The following is a 17,967-nucleotide window of genomic DNA, read 5'->3' as shown; positions in this document are numbered from 1 at the left end:
GAGGGAGCTCATCTGCCTCTCCCCGGATTCGAACCTGCGACCTGTCGGTCTTCAGTCCTGCCAGCACAGGGGTTTAACCCACTGCGCCAACGGGGGCTCCATGGAGCATAGCTAATTTCCAGATAAGGAATTTCCTGGACTGTTATCCTTTTAATTCTTTATATTTGAAAAATTGCAAGCTGTCTTAAAGAGACATTTTGCCTGCACGGTGATATACAAATGTATAGAGGGAAATCCAAGGGAAAGAGTTCCAGTTCTGGTTCACAGTAAGTACATTCTACTCACAACAGTCCTTTCAGTTCCATAATAGTGATACAATCTTTGCTATATGACTCTCAGTAGCAAAAGCAAAAAGTTAAAGAATATGTATCTTTGTGCCTAAATCTGATACAATTGGACAGAACCTTTGAATCTAAGGCAGTGTTTCTCCACCTTCTTAATGCCGCGACCCCTTAATCCAGTTCCTCATGTTGTGGTGACCCCCAACCATAAAATTATTTTCATTGCTACTTCATTAACTGTGATTTTGCTCCTGTTGTGAATCATAATGTAAATATCTGTTATGCAGGATGTATTTTCATCCATTGGACCAAATTTGGCACAAATACCCCATAGGCCCAAATCTGAATACTAGCGGGGTTGGGCTGGGATTGACTGTGTCATTTGGGAGTTTTAGTTGCTGGGATTTATAGTTCACCTACAATCAAAGACCTTCTGAACTCCACCAATGATGGAATTGAACCAAACTTTGCACACAGAACTCCCATGACCAACAGAATATACTGGAAGGGTTTGGTGGGCATTGTCCGTTGGTTTTGGAGTTGTAGTTCACCTACATCCAGAGAGCACTGTGGACTCAAACAATGATGGATCTGGGTTGTAGGTTTTTTCGGGCTATATGGCCATGTTCTAGAGGCATTCTCTCCTTGGTGATGGATCTGGACCAATCTTGGCACGAATGATGGATCTGGACCAAACTTGGCACGAATATCAATATGCCCAAATGTGAACACTGGTGGAGTTTGGGGAAAATAGACTTGACATTTGGGAGTTGCAGTTTCTAGGATTTATAGTTCATCTACAATCAAAGAGCCTTCTGAACCCCACCAACAATCGAATTGGGCCAAACTTCCCACAGAGAAACCTCATGACCAACAGAAAATACTGTGTTTTCTGATGGTTTTTGGCAACTCCTTTGACACCCTGTCACGACCCCCCAGAATGTGGACTTAACAAGCTCTCTGATTCAAGTTTTTTGTTCTAATTGGGACTAATTATTGGATTCAGGAGCCTCAGGCTCTATTAAGAAGATCTTTGTTTATTGTAGACTGATGTTTCCTAAGCCTCTAGGTGTTTTGGATATTAGCTCCCATAAACCCTAATCAGACAATGCAGCTGAAGTTCAAAACACTTGGAGGACAACATTGGGAATCATAACCCACTCACCTTCAATAAGAACCCAACAGCAAAAGCATGCTCCCTTTCTGTCTCACATTTCCCATCTCATCCCCCAACAACACAAGAAACCATATTTGGAGGCTCTTTTTTTAATTTGAGGCAATAGGTCTCTATCCAGGATGCATATTAAGGCAATTGTGGCTCTACAGCAGACAAGTGTGCAGGTGATGCACGCCACCATCGCCCCTGTCTAAGCAGGGGAAGCGACTCCAGATCCACTTTGTGGATAACCAGAAACCAACTGCGGAAACTTTCTCACACCTTTCCAGGATCTTCCTTTAGGGTCACTGTCCGGTTGAACACAAGCTGAAGAAGAAGCAAAGGATATTAGGAACCCAGCTCATCTACCCCAATGCCACTATCACAATTGCCCATTTTAGAGGCCACTCCATGCCTCTAATGGCTTCAGAGGGAGGACTTGGGAAATTCACTGTTTTCAATTACATTTCTTAGGACAATCCAGCTAGCATCCCATGTAGCTGTAAGATTCTAGGAACAGTAAACCTAGTAAGTGAGTTTTCCCAGCATTATTCAAACTCCTAGATAATATAATGGGTATTGATTGATGGCATTTAATTGCATTGAATGATGTACAATAACAATAAAATTATTCTGTTCTATTCTATATAGTGTTAGGGTTGGGAGCCCCTAGGAACATTTTCCCCCCTCTGGGACCTCCAGGGAGTGTCATTTTTTCACATTTTTTTAAAAAAATTAGACCCAGGAAAAGACTTTTTACAAATTGAAGTGACTTCTAATCAATTCTTGTTGTGAAACAAGGCCTCTCCTGGGTCTAAAATGATCCAGAGGGCTCTTAAACATGCCAAATGTGTCCTGACAAAACCTAAAGTGAATTGGGGACAGAAAAAGCTTTTGGTGTTCTTTGCATTGGAGGAATGTTACAGCCCCAAGGTCTCCTATGTAGAAGGCTAAGGCAGTCCCCTGGCATCCCACTGTTGCCCATCCATTCAAATTTTTTCCCCTGGAACTCACCTTTGCATTTGTTGTGTCAGGATCTACAGAAAAATAGCCTAGACGCTCAAACTGGAATTTGGTAAATGGTTTAGCGCCACTCACTGATCTGTCCACCAGAGCCTTCTCAATCACACTGAGAGAATCCTGATGGGAGGAGAAAGATTTGGAAATTGAGATGATAAAAGCTGGCAATGGGCCTTCTTCTCAGAAATGTGCTTTGCCAAAGCTTCTTTATCCTCACAAACATACATGCATACATATATATTGCTTGTAACTCATAGCGCATATACTATTATAACTACTTGGCTCCACCAATATTTCTATGATTGGCTTGACAGAGGCACATTTCTAAAGCAGCTCAGATGGATCATGACTTTCCAATTCACCAACACTTCCATCAAAATATATTGGTGCTGATTGTAATTTGGTGTACATTGGTAAGGCAATGAATTTTGACACTATTTCTGTGTATATAGATTTGAGTCCCCCCCACCTCCCCAGGGGTGAGAAAAGTGGTATATAAAATAAATAAATAAATATATTAAATTAGGTACCCAAAAATATACAGTTTTCTCTTTTGATAGGAGAGGCATCCCTGGTAATTTCCTGGTATATTATTAATGCTGTCTTTAATACGTGCCTGAGCTCAACCATATGCCATTACTGTTATGTCTTCAAATCTCTGTCGTTGAATCTTGTTGTGGCTGTGCACCTTCTAGTGATTTCCGATTTATGACAATCCTAAGTGACTCTGTCATGGGGTTTGCTTGTCAAGATTTGTTCACAGGCGTTTGTCTTTGGCTTCCCCTGAGGCCAAGAGAATGTGATTTGCCCCAGTTCACCCAGTACGTTTACATGCTTGATCTCCAGACTCATAGTCCAACATTCAAACCACTGCATCACACTGGATGTCTTATAGTTTTCTAGCTTTTCCTTTAGTAGTGGTAGTAGTATTAGTAGTAATAAAACTTTATTTATATCCCACCCTATCTCCCCGAGGGGACTCAGGGTGGTTTACAACAGATATTGGCAAGCATTCAATGCCATGAGAAGCTGAACAAAGAAAAAAAAATCAACCCCGCCCCCAAACCCAAAAACAAATCCACATCTACACCAAAAATAATAATCTATTATACTGCAATATTATATGTAACTTATATTATTATATATTATTATATTGTACTATATTGTTATACCACGATATATATAATACATTACCAGTACATTGCATTGTTAGTGCCATATAAGTTGTAGTATAAACAATAAATATATTATTTTACAATATTATTCATATTACATACAATATACCAGCACTTTTACATTACAATGTTTAAACTTTAAGTAAAGTTTCCTTTATTGTACCTTCCCTCATACATCCTTCTCCATGCACACAACCCCTTCCACCCACCCAAGGTTTTTGGACCCATCACTCACAGGATTAACATCACTCAGGAATCCCCCTGGCACCTCTGCAGGATCTTCTGGATTCTTGTGCAGAAACCTGCAAGTCAAAGGGTTAAGTCACCTTTATGAAGTGGACTGGTTTGCTGGAATATGATGATGATAAGGACAGATTGTCTGATATTTGCCGGGCACAGTGGCCCTCTCTTTCCTTTGAGGATCTAACTGAACCACACAGATACATCTGGCCTGAATCACTGGATTGAGCAGAGCAAGCAAGGTCAAGAAAATCTTCCTGGAACTCTTCTCCATACTGTCTTAGCAGGAAAGAACAAGGTAACTATTATACCAAGGAAAAGCTTCTTTATTTTGCAATAAAGCAGCTAAGATATTTGTTCTACCTTCTACCACTCAGTGCTAGGTGAAAAGCACAGGGATGCTTAGTTTTAGGTTGGGAGACAAAATCACTGTATGACAAGGACAATTGTTTTCTTGCAAAACCAGTGTTTGCAGCCCATCATTTGAACGACACTATTGTGCATTTTCAGGCACAATCTAATGTGCTGGCTTGAACCTTTGATTGCCTATATCACTTGGGATCCAGATAGCTTCCAAGTTATGCCTAAATAGCAAGGGTAAAATGTGGCAGCCATCTTCAATGGCAATTAAGATCACTCTGAATGTGGAAGGGAGTCAGGTGGTCCACTGACAGCTATAACAGTTGGAACAATCAACAACCTATGGTATTTTATAAAAAAAATTGTGATTTGGATCTCTTTTATATGGAAAATAGTGTGAATTCTTTTAATGGATTGCATGAATTAGGGAGCCCCCGGTGGCGCAGCAAGTTAAACTGCTGAGCTGCTGAACTTGTTGACTGAAAGGTCAGCGGTTCAAATCTGGGGAGTGGGATGAGCTCCCGCTTTTAACCCCAGCTTCTGCCAACCTAGCAGTTTGAAAACATACAAATGTGAGTAGAGCAATAGATACCGCTCTGAAGGAAGGTAACAGCACTCCATGCCATCATGCCGGCCACATGACCTTGGAGGTGTCTACGGACAATGACTTAGAAATGGAGATGTGCACCACCCCCCAGAGTTGGACACGGCTAGACTTAATGTCAAGGGGAAACTTTTCCTTTTCCTTTATGAGCTATTAGACAAAGTTTTGTTTCAGACCATTTTACTTTTGTTTTGGACCATCTGATATCTGAGGATGGGTAAAACAATAGTGTCCAACCTTTGGTCCTCCAGGTGTTTGGGACTCCAACTCCCAAAAGCCCTGTGCAGCTCATCTGATGCTCAGGAATTCTGGGAGCTGATGTCCAAAACAACTGGAGGACCAAAGGTTGAACACCACTGGGTTAAAGTGAGGCAGGGGAGGAAGGAGATGCAGATGGAACCTGCTTTCCACTCTGTTAGCTTTCCTTCTTATTAGAGTATCCAAAGACAAAATGATGATGGGAAATCCAGCTGGCCTTTTCACCAGGCTTCCCCTCACCTGAGTTGATTCAGAACCGCTGCCATTCCAATACTTACAGGCGCTCATACTGTCGAACCTCACAAACAAGAGGATCTGACACCCAGTGGATAAAGGCCTTGGGCTTCTCTGCTGCCTCCGACTTGGTGCAGGTCACCTCAAGCTCTCGTATACATCCATCACTGTCCTAGATAGAGATGTGGAGGTCAGTTCCATGAAGAAGCCATCTAATGTCTTTGCCTTTTTATTTCATAGGTGTCTGTGCCTGGAACTCTTTCCTTGTTGGAAATAGCAACCTTCTCAAGCCTCCACTAGTTGTTTGTTATGTATATACCAGCACTATTACATTACTTACTATTACAGCACCATTACTTTACTAATTGCTTGCTGTATTGTATGTGTATATTGGTTTGCAATTTTATCTAACCCTTTTGATGTGGGAGGGGCTGCAGACCATGTGATCAGGTCTGGACATGTTTCAGGACTAAGTCTCTATTGTAGTTTGTAGAAGCTATTAGACTCTTAGAGAGCATAGAAGCCATCTGTAGGCCTTCAGACAGATATAGGAACAGTATGCTATACAGAAGCTCCTTTGGACTATGGACTATTTTAAGGAAGATGCCCTGTGTTACCTACACAGAGAAACTACTTCAAATCCTATTGTAACTGGATTCATAAGCAAAGTGCCTGTGTGCTGTATATATGAAGTTTTGTGAGTAAACCAAATGTTACTTTTAAAGAAGACTGTTTATTTGTCTCTTGAAAGCATGATTTAAAGGCAAATATATTTTAAGGGAAGAGTAGATTTTTTTGGGGACAACTAAAGGAACACTTCTGCTGAATATATATATTTTGTGCATTGGCATGCCTTTGTCCCTAGGAGTTCAAAGACATACCTGGGTACATCAGCTGAACAGCTGTGAGACCTAGTTGCATGAATGCTGGTGAACTTCATTTTTCAAAAAGTTGTGACTTCTAACAAGGTCATGCCTTTCAGTCACCAGTGACTTTCCAAAAAGGTTATGAATCCCATTTCCCAAATGGTTATGGAGATTCACATTTTCCAAAATTCCTCTCCCCAAACATAGCTTTCCTAAGGGGACAAGGTGTCTCTCTCATTGCTTCAGCTAAAAATAATAACTCCCTTATTGTAAGAGCTGATCAATGGTAGAATGTACTGCCACTGAGGCAGTACGCTGGAGAATGGTGTGTTTTGTTTTTTTAAAATCAGAGTTGGATGGCCATCTGTTAGGATTGTCATGGTTGTATAAACTTTCATGCCAGAGGACTGGATTAGATGGTCCTTGGGGTCTCTTCCAACTCTTCAATTCGATTATTCTGATCAATGATGAAAAGTGGATCAATTTGCTAATCCTATTTCTTCTTGTTTGGGCACTCTGGATCAAAAGCCATTTACCCAAAACTGAAATCACATCTGTGTATTTCCTCAAAAAGTTCCTCACAGTCATAATTCACTCACTGAGTAGTATCTGACTACCTCTGGCTGTTGTTCTACCATGATTTTATTGGTGTGCATATAGTTTAACTGTTGGAATGTGTATGTTTTTATGCTGTAAGCCGCCTTGAGTCTGCAAGCAGAGAAAAGCGGGATATGTCCTAAATAATATCCTAAATGTCCTAAATAAATAAATAAAATACTTATTGGGAAGTCAGGGAATCTTCTTCCTGTTCTATGCTCCCTAAACTGAGTATTTTGCTCTAAATACCATAAAATATTTAGGTAAAATTTTATAGTGTTTTTCCATTTCTACTCATGTCCTTTTGTACTGTATCTGCAGGAATAAAATACTCAACCAGAGCATGTGAACATGGAAATAGGATGTCAGGGAGAACATCAAAACAGCCTGGGAAAAAATGTCCCACCAAAAGGTAACTATGGCCTTTGCAAAAGAGATACTTAGCTACAGAAAACTGTGCAGGAGCGCTACAGAACAGGTTTTAGGGTGGATGAGTGCTAATCATGGAGTCCCTCTCCCCCTTTTCTATTATTGTGGATCATTTTTCTGAAATGTAAATACAAAACCTTAAAATAAAACAAATTGGATTCCACTGCTTGTTCATACATTTGAACAAAACTCATAGGTGGATAGAAAAAGAGAGAAAAAACAACAATACAAGGCTGGGCCAAACTTGACTCAAGGAGCATTCCTACACTGTTGCAACCTTAGCTTTAAGGAGAGGCTGGATGTCCATCTGTCGAGGGTGCTTTGATTGTGTGGGGGCTGGATTGGATGGCTTTTGTGGCCTCTTCCAACTCCAAGATCCTAGCTCCTGGAAAAGGTGGTGAGGCTAATTTGAGCCATGACTGACTCTTTCTATTGGCTGAGTGCTATTATGACTGGAGCAGAGGATGATATGAATGGCCTTCTAGATCTTCTTGGGTTACAGTGTCTGTCAACCTTGATACATTTTACTTAGCAATGATGGGAAAGACAGTTCATCATGGCTTGTAGTAATGTTGATGTTTTTGATGAGATGTTTTGATAATTATGTACTGCGGATATTTTATTGTATACTGTATTTTGCACCTGTTTTCTATGTTGTACACCGCAATGAGTCGCCATCAGGCTGAGAATTGCGGTATATAAGCGAAGTAAATAAATAAATAAATAAATAAACATGTCAAAAACTACACATTTCTCACAGCTCTCTAGGGTTTATTTTACAAGCAATGGAGCAAAGGATTTGTCAACAAGCCCCAGGCCACACTCACCTTAATAATGTTCTGGACAGCAATGACATACCCTGTATGCCTCAGACCCACTGGCTGGCCAGGCGCCAGGCGTTTGTAGCCTTTATCTGGAACCTGACCAAAAAGAGAAGACCAAACATCAGAGAAGACCAAAGGAAGAAAGAGGTTCATTTAATCAACTACCCTAAGTAAAGGTAAAGGTTTTCACGTGACACTAAGTCCATTCATTTCCGACTCGAGGGTTGGTGCTCATCTCCATTTCTAAGCCAAAGAGCTGGCGTTGTCCATAGACACCTCCAAGGTCATGTGGCCAGCATGACCTGTTACCTTCCTGCCAGAGTGGAACCTATTGATGTACTCACATTTGCATGTTTTCAAACTGCTAGGTTGGCAGAAGCTGGGCCTAACAGCGGGAGCTCACCCTGCTCCATGGATTCAGACTGCCGACCTTTTGGTCAGCAAGTTCAGCAGCTCAGCGGTTTAACCCACTATGCCACTGGGGGCAACTATCCTATCATATTATAAATACTATTAGATTACAGGCTCTTAAGAGTACAACTATGCATAGACTCTACTCTTGGAAAACAATCATATCCAGACATGAGTGATCACCTATAGTATAGTAAGGTATTATCCTAATAAAAGCTGTTTCATGGATCTCAGAGTTAGAAGGAAGTATCCACCATATAATTTTGGCTCAGACAGAATCATACAGCTGGCAGTTGTGGGGTTGTCCGAGTTGTTTGCTGAGGCAGGCATGCACAACATATGACCCCTCAGAAGCTGCTGAAATGTAAGCCTCATCAGTTGTAACCACATATGGTATTGGAGGTTAAGGGAACTATTCAACACAATCTGGAGGATCACAAGCAGGAACTAAGGTAGTAACAGGGAAAACATTTAGTTTGAGAAAATTCTATTTCCATGCAAGAATCGTCTGCTGTGGAAAAGGGTAGAGTTGGCGTTTCTGATGAAATCTAGCTGAGAGATGTAGTGATTGGTGTTTCCCCCCTCTTTTGAAACCACAGAAGAGATGGGTGTTAGAGTAGCTCAGACCTAGTTCTTGATTATTTAGAAATGCAGTTATTTCCTATTATTGTAAATAAACCTTTTGGAATTTTTTAAAGATTGGACTCTGCATGTTTGCCTCCTAAGATCTGACTTCTTTACAGCCACATCCCTTCGCGCTCTGCTTGCTAAGGATCTGATGCTCAACATTTGTATCCTGTTGGGTTTTTGGATGCTCTGCTTTATTATTTTAGGGCAGTTTTATGTTATACAGGAGTATATATGGCATTCCAGTATTGGCAAAGAGACTTTTCAGGTAAGCATCTTCAGCTTAGCTATCATCTCTGGGAGATGCGTTGGCTGCTGTCTGCAGTCAGTCAAATTGTTATTCTTTTTTTTTTTTTTTTTGCTATTACGTGTTACTCTTGTATTGTTTGGGCAAGGGCCACTGCACTGCAGATTAATTCATTTCCCTCAGAAAAAAAAAACAACAACATTTGGCTCCTGTAACTTGAAACGTATTTGAGTTTGGCACTGTCCCACTGTGTGGCTACATCCCCAGGCCTTCTGCCAGAGCAGTGAAACTGCTGCATTACCGACTCGTTCAGTTGCAGGGAGGGCTAGTAAGTCAATTCTTCCTTCTCCCACATCATGCAGGAAATCCAGAGTCAGGGCACCTCCAACAGCTGGCTATTTAGATTGACTGAACACCCTCCCATCCCAGTAAGGGGAAGACCCACATCCCCAAAAATAGGCTCCATTTTTGAAGTGATGCCTGCTGTTTTATTGCTGAATTTCTCTTTTGAATCTTTCCCCTAGAAGCAGTGCACAGAACAATAGAAGTCTAAAGTAGCCATGATTTAAATGCCAGATCCGTGTGCTCTGTTCCATAGACTAACCACTTGGTAGCCATTTTGCCATGTACCTTACTCATAAAGTCAGATGAATTAAAAAACTATGCCACCCAGTACAAAACTTAAGATACATATACTTTAGTACCCATAATAAATTATTTTAAAACTCCATTTTACCCTTCATACATGGACTACAACATCCTGAATCCCCAACCTGCAAACAACTTATTTATTGTATTGTCGAAGGCTTTCATGGCTGGAATCACTAGGTTCTTGTGGTTTTTTCGGGCTATAGAGCCATGTTCTAGAGGCATTTCTCCTGACGCAGGGACCACCAAACGCAGCGCCCAGACATGCATCAAGGAACATGAAAGGCACTGCAGACTACTTCAACCAGAGAAGTCAGCCATAGCAGAGCACCTGATGAACCAGCCTGGACACAGCATATTATTTGAGAACACAGAAATGCTGGACCACACCAACAACCACCATGTCAGACTCCACAGAGAAGCCATTGAAATCCACAAGCATGTGGACAATTTCAACAGAAAGGAAGAGACCATGAAAATGAACAAAATCTGGCTACCAGTATTAAAAAACTCTAAAATTATAACAGCTAAACAACAGAGAGGAAAAAACCAGGCACAGATTAACACCTCCCAGCAACAGATTTTCCCAGGCTCAGGCAGGCCTTCAAATGCTAATGAAGGTGATCAGGTAAACATTCACACCTAACTGCAGCAGGGAAGAGCTCCTTGCCCCACCCCAGCCATTCCACAGATATATAAACCCATTTTTCCTACTTCCAACAGACCTCACAACCTCTGAGGATGCTTGCCATAGATGCAGGCGAAACATCAGGAGAAATGCCTCTAGAACATGGCTCTATAGCCCGAAAAAACCCACAAGAACCTAACTTATTTATTGGGTTGTTGTAGGTTTTTTCAGGCTATATGGCCATGCTCTAGAGGCATTTTCTCCTGACGTTTCGCCTGCATCTATTCAGAGGTAGTGAGGTCTGTTGGAACTAGGAAAATGGGTTTATATATATGTGGAATGTCCAGGATGGGACAAAGGACTCTTGTCTGTTGGAGCTAGGTGTGAATGTTTCAACTGACCACCTTGATTAGCAGTTGATGGCCTGGCAGTGCCTGGGGCAATCTTTTGTTGAGAGGTGAGCATGCTTCTGGAACATGGCCATACAGCCCGGAAAACTCACAGCAACCCAGTGATTCTGGCCAGGAAAGCCTTCAACAACAACAATAACAACAGCAACAACAGCAACAACAACAACATAATAATACTTTATTTATAACCCGCCCTCTCTCTCTGAAGAGACTCAGGGTGGCTTCCAATGTATAACAAAATGGCAAATATTCAATGCAAAAAACAAACAAATAACAATCAAGATGAAACTTAAATGATATGAACTAAATATAACTTACAAACAACCGAAATTAACTAAGGATAAACTAGATAAACATAATATAAACACAAGGAGTCAAACCAATTAAAACACAATACATTAAAAACAGAATATGGTCTATCAACATCCGCAGGCTGAGGTGGTTATCAGATGTCAAGGCGAGGATGTGTGTAAAGTATGCTCCTTATATAATATCTTGCTTGCTACTGCTCCCAACCCCAATAAAAATATAGGGAGATATGGCTTTTCTTTCAGAAAGTCTGGACTCAAGCCATGTAGGGCTAGAAAGGTCATGACCAGCACTCTGTATTCTGCTCAAAAACAGATTGGTAATCAGTGGAACTGTTTCAACAGTGGAGTTACTCACCTCACGGAAGTCACTCTGCTCAATGAAGACAGTCGGTTGGAAGGGGACTTTGTGGAAACCTTTGGTCTCATCCGCAGGGAAATTGGGTACAAGGACATCAATGGTCTGGAAGAAAGACAGAAGTGTTGCTATGTGTGTGCTCCAGAGCTGCTAAGAGACAACTAGGTGCCGAGAGGTAGGTGGAGCAACCACCGCATCATTTCTCTTATTTCTAGAAGTCCCACACTTACTTTGTGTTCTTCGGGAAAATTGGTGATGGTCACTCGCAGTGGCTCCAACACAGCCATGGCCCGCGGTGCCTGTTCATTCAGCACCTCGCGTACACAGGCTTCCAGCATGTGGGGCTCCATGGTGCACTGGGCAACTGTCACACCCACCTGTTGGATACATGAAAGTCAGCTACATGGAAAGAACTGTTCTACTAAAGAAGCACCACTTCATGGAAAATGATGCCTGTTGATTCCAGTCTAAAATGTCAGAGCAGTACCCCTGTACATAAACGGCTGAAGAACTTGAAAAAGAAGGCACTGTTGCCTTCATGTCCTACTTGTGGACTCTCTATAGGCATTTGAGAAGCCAGAATGCTGGAATAGTTAAGTCTTTGGTCTCACCCAGGCCCTTCAGATGTTTGAGCCTCCAACTCCCAGAAACCCTAGCCAGCTTGTCCATTGAAATATGGGAGCTGAAGTCCAAAACATCTGGAGGGTCACAGGCTGTGAAAGCCTGGTCTAAAGAGTCAACAAGACAGAAGTATCTTGAGTTGGTGGCTCAGGCTGCTCAGTTATTATCCTTCATGTTTCCCAGTCAATTCTGTCTTCTAAACCAGGAGTAAGTAACTATTTATCTGCAACATACCATAAAGTAAAGGTGTAAACCAGGGGTTCTCAACCTGGGGTCCCCAGATGTTTTTGGCCTTCAACTCCCAGAAATCCTAGCCGCTGGTAAACTGGCTGGTATTTCTGGGAGTTGTAGGCCAAAAACATCTGGGGACCCCAGGTTGAGAACCACTGGGTAAACTGTGTAGTCTCCTCCTACCCCACCTGCAAAATTCAGCTCCATATGTTGGCCAGAATTATTGGGAACAGCATTCTAGCAACATGTGAAAAACTTGTCAGCAAGAGGTTGGCCTCAAGAAATTTTTTTTTCTCCAAGTTTCCATTACTTCTCTCCCTCCCATTATCAAATAGTAGGTAGTATCCTCCACGGGCCAGTGAATCTGCTCCAGGCTGAGTTCATACATTCAGGTTTCTTTACAATACAATATCTTCTCTCCCCCCGCACCCTCAAGATCATACGAAAACCTGAAGTAGATTCATCACTTCACAACACCATTGCCCCAAATGTTTTGTTTTAAACACACATTGCCCCATCTGTCTGTTTTTGTCTTTTTCTTTCATATCTTCATTTTCCCCATCCCACTCCCTACTTCTCTTCTTTTCCTTCCTTCTACAACTGCGATTGCCACAATAAAGGAAAATCACTTGACTAAAACTAGTCACTCACAAAAGGCTTTTGAAATTAGGCTTTGTGTTGCCCACCCCATTCTCGAGGCATCAGTCCAGTTTTGTGCAGAACAACCATGACACTGGTACAGGAGGTATACTTTTAGGGTGTTTAGGAGCACATAACGTTTCCTCCCACATTATGATTCTATGAAGCCTACTGTGTGTATTTTTACCTTAGCACAGAAGTTGTTGATGGCCTCTGCGGGAAAACCTCGGCGTCGCAGAGCTGTCAACGTAAAGAGCCGTGGGTCGTCCCAATCCCTAGAAAAAGCAGCACCAGCAATGAAGAGCAGGGAGCTGAGCAGGTACCCCAGGTAATTCCTGCACACACCCCAAATACACAGACAATTTAGCCCAACCTGCCCTTACCTGACTGCCCCTGCCTCAACGAGGCGGATGATCTTCCGTTTGGAGACAACTGTGTAGAGGAGATTGAGGCGTCCATATTCCCACTGCACAGGGCAGTAGACATCCAGGGCATTGCAGAGCCAGAAATAGGAGGAGCGTCTGCCGGGAGAGAAGGAAACAGTGCCTATTTGAGCAGGTTTTGCATAGATCAGGAGGCACAAGCCTCAGGCTGGCGAGAGCCATGTGTTCATACATCTTCCTTTTTCTCAAATATTCTTGGCTTTCAGTGCCTATCTGATTTTTAGCAAGACAGTTTTTGACAGGAGCAGAAGTGCAGTAACTAGAAAAGGAATGAGCACAGATCAAGCCAATCTCTCCCCCCCCCTTAATCATGAGGACTAGAAACCCATCTTTCCAAAATCCTCAAAATACTTTGGCAGATGCTACTCCTGCACAGAGAATTAAGCCATCTCTACACAGTGAGAACTTGCAATTTCTGCGTCAGTGAGATGATGAATACATTGCAAGTTTTAATGCACAATTTAAAGAAGCTAATTAAGGCCCCACCCACACTTCCATTATAATGCAGATTGAACTGCATTACATAGTCAGTGTAGACTCATATAATGCATAACCGTTCAAAGACATGTCTTCGTACATCAGTTTAACAGCTGAGAAACCTAGGTGCCCTGCATGAATGCTGGTGGATGCAATTTTCCCAAAAAGGTTATGGCATCATTTTTTTCAAAAAGGTTGTGACTTCTAACAAGGTCATGCCTTTCCAAAGATCATAAAATCTCCAAAAGTTTATGAAGATTTCCATTTTCCAAAAACAACTTCCAGAGACCACTGCCTTGCACATTCAGGCTCATAGAATCCATCATCCCCCACAAGACCTTAGGTTCTCCAACCATGGGAGGAGGGAGTTCATTAAAGGCCATAGGAATCTCCCTTTCCTTCTTCCACAAAAGGACAGCCCCACTGTGTCTCACCTGGCCTGAAATTCTTTGGTACAGAGCGAGTGAGTGATGTTCTCCAGGGAGTCACAGAGGCAGTGTGTGTAGTCATAGGTGGGGTAGATGCACCTGCAAAGCAGCCACAAGATCAGATCTCCAGAACTGTCCACCTCAATCTGGAAACAGATGCTTCTTCCCCATGGGTTCTCTTTATTTAATAGCACAGCCATCCATCCTCCCACACCCACCGACTTTTCCACAATCCGGAGCTTGCAAAATATATTCCTGTGGATGACCACTCTCAGAACCCCCTAGACAACATGGGAAGAACAACATGCACAAGCTGCACTATAACCTTCCTGTGTACTGGAACATAGACCCAAAACAAGACCAGCCCTTATATAAAGGATAACACTCTATAAATCTTTCAAAACACGGTTTCCCCATATTAGAGAGTTCTGTGCAAACCTCTACAGCTCAGGGGAAATTCGGCAGCTAAATCAGCTATCAAAATTTAAGAGATAACTGAAGACCTATCTTTTCCTGCATGCCTTCCCCGTCAACTTTTAACTATGAATTTTAAATTGTACCATATGTTTTAGTATGTGTATTTTACAGAAATACACCACAATGGAAAACCTAAACCAGAAACGCCTTCCTTCCCCTTACACTTTATCAGCCCACTGGCCCTAAAGAAAGTGCTTCACAGTTTGTTTATTTATTTATTTACTATATTTATACACCGCCTTTCTCATCACAGGAGGGGACTCAAGGTGGTTTAAAACATACTAATAGCAAAAATTCAATGCCAAAATACATGTAAACAGAAAAAAATCATAATAACTAAACACTAAAATTATAGCTATAAATTAAAACCATTAAATATGAGATCCAAACAACATTTAAGCATTAAAGAGAATTTAAACCCCTGAGTCCCTCTAGGGGTTGAGAAGGGTGGGGTAAAAGTGCTCGAAATAAATAAATAAATAAATAAATACACCCCAGTATAAATATTTAAAATCACATAATCCAAAATTCCTACAACGTGGTCACTCTGATTGTCATTGCACATCTTTTCTAATTATTCTTTGCACTGCATTATTTAACTTGGTCCCACAACCACATCTTTGTTTTCTTTCTGAGGGGCCAGGAGGGAGGGCGCTGGTCTAATCTCGCTGGAGAGAGAGTTCCAGAGCCGAGGAGCCACCACTGAGAAGGCCCTGTCTCTCGTCCCCACCAACCACACTACAAAGCAGGTGGGATCGAGAGCAGGGCTTCCCCAGAAGATCTTAACCTCCACGACACAATGTTCAATGCAATCCCATTCAACGTGAATTGAACCATATACAATATCTTGAGTACCATTTGTCCCCGGTGCGGTGGTGTGGGGTGTATTTGATGCGGTAAGCAACAGGGTCCATCTTTCCATCCTCCATTACCAACTTCATGCGCAGTGTGGCCTCACCCTCAGCAAACTTCCCTTTACGCATGTCCTATGGAGACACAACACACGGAGCCTTGAACCAGCTACTTATAGGTAAACAATTCCAGGTTATATACATGCCAATAAATTATAAAGCATACAAGGCAAAAGAAATGAAATGCAGTTGTTTTGTACCATGACTTCAGCTACTTTAAATAACTTTTTATCTTGAGTAAATAGTAGTGATGGAAGGGAACAGACAGAACTGAATTAGGGATTAGGATAAATGGCAATAACTATAAAAAGAATGGGTGGTGGAGAGAGAATATAAAAACAATGCATTTGGCTACTGATACTTGTACGGTTTTCTGACCCTTCATCAGCTATTACAGATGTAACCATGAGGGATGGAAACCTATTGTTGTGAAATAGCCAAGATGGGCAAATTGACTGTGTTGACTGAGGAGAAATCCTTGACGAACTTTAGGAATAATTGGGACCTGTTTGTCACCAACACTGATGGGGTTATTTATCAACTATGGGATTAATTAGTAGAGCACTGCCAAAAGTAGAAGTGTGATAACATTATTGTTCAAAGGGTGTAGACCAATAAAGCATAACCATCAGCTAAAAAGTGGGAAATTAGCAGTAGTTGTCTTTTAAATAGTTTAGTTCATTTGTAGTGAACAATGTTTTATACATCTAAAATGCTTCTTTGAGATTTATTTTTAACACGAATGAATATTATGTTAAAAAAAGAAACTTATTGTAAAAGGAGAAATAGCAAGGTAGCTGAGATTGCTGAATTTAACAAAAGCAGATAATAATAGTAATAATAATAATAATAATAATAATAATAATGCCTGATTCTTGCAGCCCAGGAGCAAGCCATCAGAACCAATGCAATTAAGGCCAGGATTGAAAAATCAACGGATGACCCAAAATGCAGACTGTGCAAGGAAGCTGATGAAACCATGGATCATATCTTCAGTTGCTGCAAGAAAATTGCACAGACGGACTACAAAGACACAACTCTGTGGCTCAGATGATTCACTGGAACTTATGTCACAAGTACCACCTGCCAGTAGTAAAGAATTGGTGGGATCATAAACCCGCAAAGGTCATGGAAAATGAACACGCAAAAATATTGTGGGACTTTCGAATCCAGACTGACAACGTTTTGGAACACAATACACCAGACATCACGATTGTGGAAAAGAAAAAAGTCTGGATTATTGATGTCGCCATTCCAGGTGACAGCCGCATTGAGGAAAAACAACAGGAAAAACTCAGCCGCTATCAAGACCTCAAAATCGAACTGCAAAGGCTCTGGCATAAACCAGTACATATGGTCCCAGTGGTCATTGGCGCACTGGGTGCCGTGCCAAAAGATCTCAGCCGGCATTTGGAAACAATAAACATCGACAAAATCACGATCTGCCAGCTGCAAAAGGCCACCTTACTTGGATCTGTGCGCATCATTCAAAAATACATCACACAGTCCTAGACGCTTGGGAAGTGTTCAACTTGTGATTTTATGATACGAAATCCAGCATATAGATCTCGTTTGCTGTGATATACTGTGCTTTTGTGTCAATAATAATAATAATAAGTTACAGAAAATGAGCACGTCAAATCTGGAGGCAATGCTCAACTCCGGCTATGGAGAGGTGCTCTTGTTCCATTTTTCCATGCTGAGGAGCCTGTTGTCCATAGACTTCTCTAATCATGTTACCGGCATGTCTGCTTGGGGCACCCTTTGACATCACCGCTGAGGCAGGACCTATTGATCTACTCGCATTACATGCTTTCGAACTGCTAGGTAGGCAGAAGCTAGGGTAGCTCACTCCAACTCACAGCTTTGAACTGCTGACCTTCCGGTCAGCAGGTTTCCTGCAGCTGGTGGTTTTACATGCTGCGCTACCGTGGCCAAAGGCACTAACTTATAAATAATGTACAGCAAGGAATGCTGAAGATCAGAGACACAAAGAATGACCCAAAGCTATTTCAAATCCCATTCCGGAGTGAGACCAGGGAGAACCAGACCAATTTGA

General features: G+C 41.8%; 1 protein-coding gene across 1 annotated transcript in view; it reads right to left on the bottom strand.

The window, feature by feature from the left end:
* Positions 1-1,531: 1,531 nt before the first annotated feature.
* The window catches only part of QARS1 (glutaminyl-tRNA synthetase 1), a 42,689-nt gene continuing 26,253 nt past the window's right edge, over positions 1,532-17,967 (bottom strand). The window contains exons 14-24 of the mRNA XM_060766491.2: positions 15,853-15,983; positions 14,527-14,619; positions 13,556-13,693; positions 13,360-13,447; positions 11,912-12,058; positions 11,682-11,786; positions 8,048-8,140; positions 5,373-5,500; positions 3,868-3,934; positions 2,452-2,577; positions 1,532-1,764 (exon numbers count right to left, since the gene is read on the bottom strand). Coding sequence (XP_060622474.2) covers positions 1,714-1,764; positions 2,452-2,577; positions 3,868-3,934; positions 5,373-5,500; positions 8,048-8,140; positions 11,682-11,786; positions 11,912-12,058; positions 13,360-13,447; positions 13,556-13,693; positions 14,527-14,619; positions 15,853-15,983 — 1,167 coding nt within the window. The 3' untranslated portion in view covers positions 1,532-1,713. The remainder of the gene's footprint in view (positions 1,765-2,451; positions 2,578-3,867; positions 3,935-5,372; positions 5,501-8,047; positions 8,141-11,681; positions 11,787-11,911; positions 12,059-13,359; positions 13,448-13,555; positions 13,694-14,526; positions 14,620-15,852; positions 15,984-17,967) is intronic.

This window comes from Anolis sagrei, chromosome 2 (genome assembly GCF_037176765.1).
Source record: "Anolis sagrei isolate rAnoSag1 chromosome 2, rAnoSag1.mat, whole genome shotgun sequence".
NCBI classification, from domain to species: Eukaryota; Metazoa; Chordata; class Lepidosauria; order Squamata; family Dactyloidae; genus Anolis; species Anolis sagrei.
Note: the sequence above shows the minus strand (reverse complement) of the source record. Positions and strands in the feature narration are given on the sequence as shown.